The 2,449-nt window shown below is 40.5% G+C and overlaps 1 protein-coding gene across 1 annotated transcript; it reads right to left on the minus strand.

The window, feature by feature from the left end:
- Positions 1–917: 917 nt before the first annotated feature.
- Positions 918–2,147, minus strand: LOC116006147 (NDR1/HIN1-like protein 26). Its single transcript, XM_031246427.1, has one exon. The coding sequence runs from the start codon at positions 1,972–1,974 to the stop codon at positions 1,150–1,152; it is 825 nt and encodes a 274-aa protein (XP_031102287.1). The 5' UTR covers positions 1,975–2,147; the 3' UTR covers positions 918–1,149.
- Between the last annotated feature and the right edge of the window lie 302 nt (positions 2,148–2,449).

The raw sequence follows: 2,449 nt of genomic DNA on the forward strand, positions 1-2,449 counted from the left end.
AGCAAAATATACACTCATTAGGGCCGATTCATTGAATGATTTGATGAAAATGTTGGCCTTATTTCAAAGAATTTATAACATCAGTCTTCACATCTTTAATGTATACAACAATATATTTATGAATCTCACGACACATAAAGGCATTGCAACATGACATTTATTTTTTGCAAGCAAAGGATTCAAAAAAAAAAAAAAGAAAAAGGGTACGAGGTGGGTTTCACATTAAAGGAGTGTGACATAGACACTAAACACAATTAGTCCTTTATTATTAAAAAAAATCAAAACTTTAATTACTGTCATTAAACCGTTGCCACTTGCAAGTTGCACGTGACTAACGTCAACGTCAACTCTCTTCCCACTCTATCCAAATATTATCAATTATTAACCATTCATGATCACTCCATAATACTAACAACAAAAATAATAACCTAGAAAATTTGTAATCACAGGTTCGAATTCTAATATTCTTAATTTGAACCAATCAGTTATGAATTTAAGTTGATTTACCTATTATGATCATAAGACGAAATTTATCCAATGCATACCCTCAAATTATGACTGCAGATTTTTTTGTCATTCAAAAAATAATAAGAATGAACCTTAATTTTTTTTTTTGAAAGGAAAAAAAAAGAAAAGTACAGTTTAAGGTTCATGCCTTAAGGTTTAAGGCATGAACCTTAAATTTTTGGTGCACGTAATTATACGGATTGACTCAAATCAACAACTCTCATAGAAAATTTATCAACTCGTTTTCATAGAAAGTCGAATTGTTTGAAGTTGTCCCATTAAAGAATGATTTATCTAATTATATCATATATTACTCCGTACTATTAAATGAAAATATTTTCCCCAATTAATTCAAATTGGAAAATTTATAAATAAATTTAAAAAAAAAAAAAAAAGAGTTACACCACAAATTGATAAAGAAAAAAATTATTTCAATCCCTCAAGTTTCATATAATTATACTAAATCCCCAACCGAGCTTTGTGAATGAAATTTCTAGCTCTCCCCCTCCTGTTCTTCAACACTTACAAATCAACCCCAAGAAAAGAAAAGGATAAAAAAAATTATACTATCAAGAAAAGTGAATTTAATAAATGAAAGTAAAACTGTGAAATCAAAGGAAATCGAACAAAAATTATCTAAAATTAGAAAGTCCATTTCCAGATCTTGATTCTGAGATCAACCTTACAGCTGGCATCGGAGGTGGTAGCCGTCGCCGGCGTCTTCCCCTTGGGAGTTTGGCTATGGATTCCCTCACAGGTGACTCTGATCCCGAACTTCTTGCTCTTCAATTTCTCAAGCTTCAGCACAACCATGGTGTCCATCACGATCCTGATAGGCAATCCGCGTCTTCGCTTCAGATCTGAATTGAGTGCCGAGACGGAATCGGCGTCGAGGACTTGGGAGGAGAGCGAGAGGGTGGAGTGGATTATTGTGATGTTATTCGGGTCGCTGAGGAAACCCGGGAAGGAGCCGTTGGCTAGGGTTACTTGGGAGGCGAAAGCGGTGAGGGAGATGGGCGCGTAGGTGTAGATCAATTTCTTGTTAGGGTTTTTGGCGGAGAGCGTTAGGTTTAGCTTGGCGGTGAGGCGAGTGGTGTCGTCGGCGGCGGTGGTGGTGAGGTTGAATTGGGAGATCTTGAGGGAGGAGACGGAGAATGCGGGGCGTTGGGGGCGGTAGAGAACGTAGAAGATCGCGCCGGCGATGGCGGCGAGTAGGAGGAGGATACAGATGATCATAACGGCCCAGAAACAACCTAAGCAGAAGCAGCGGCGGCAATTGCACCGCCGCCGGTCGTGTCGGTGGTAGGCCGTCGGAGTCGGCCGGTAGGGGATGCGGTTAGGGTTGTAGAGCTGCGGTTTCGGCGGATTCGTCGCCGCCGCCGCCGCCGTGCCGTTAGTCGCAGTCGCCGCCGCCGGATTCGCCGCAGTGCCGTTCTGTTTCGCAGATGGATACACTCTATCCGCCATTTTTGTTTCAACAATTCGCAGAAGCAATTGACCGTAGTCAACGAAGCGTCAACGCCGAATGTTTCGCCGGAAAAGGTGGAGACGCCGCCCACGGCGGTGAGTAAAACTTTACTTAAGTTGTTGGGTTGGGCTTGTAAAGTGGGAGGAGAAGATTGAGTGATCTCTGATTATGAGGCGCACAGCTTTCATGTAAATCTAGGTTTGGGGATGACACGTGGGAGCAATAAAAGAACAGCACTAGTGGGACCCTTTTATTATTCACTGTTTGGCTACAAGAGATCAGATGGCTAATGGCTTGGATTCCTTGGAATGGCCGGAATGGGTCACCCAAATCACCTCTTCTGTCTCTTTAATATATTTCTATATAGAAATTTTTGCACTTTTAGTCACACGACTATGGTGTTATTTATAGGATTAGTCCATCACTTTTAAACTTTGCAATTTTAGTTCACGATTATTATTTTTATTGCAAAAA

This window comes from Ipomoea triloba, chromosome 15 (assembly GCF_003576645.1).
Source record: "Ipomoea triloba cultivar NCNSP0323 chromosome 15, ASM357664v1".
In the NCBI taxonomy this organism is placed as follows: domain Eukaryota; kingdom Viridiplantae; phylum Streptophyta; class Magnoliopsida; order Solanales; family Convolvulaceae; genus Ipomoea; species Ipomoea triloba.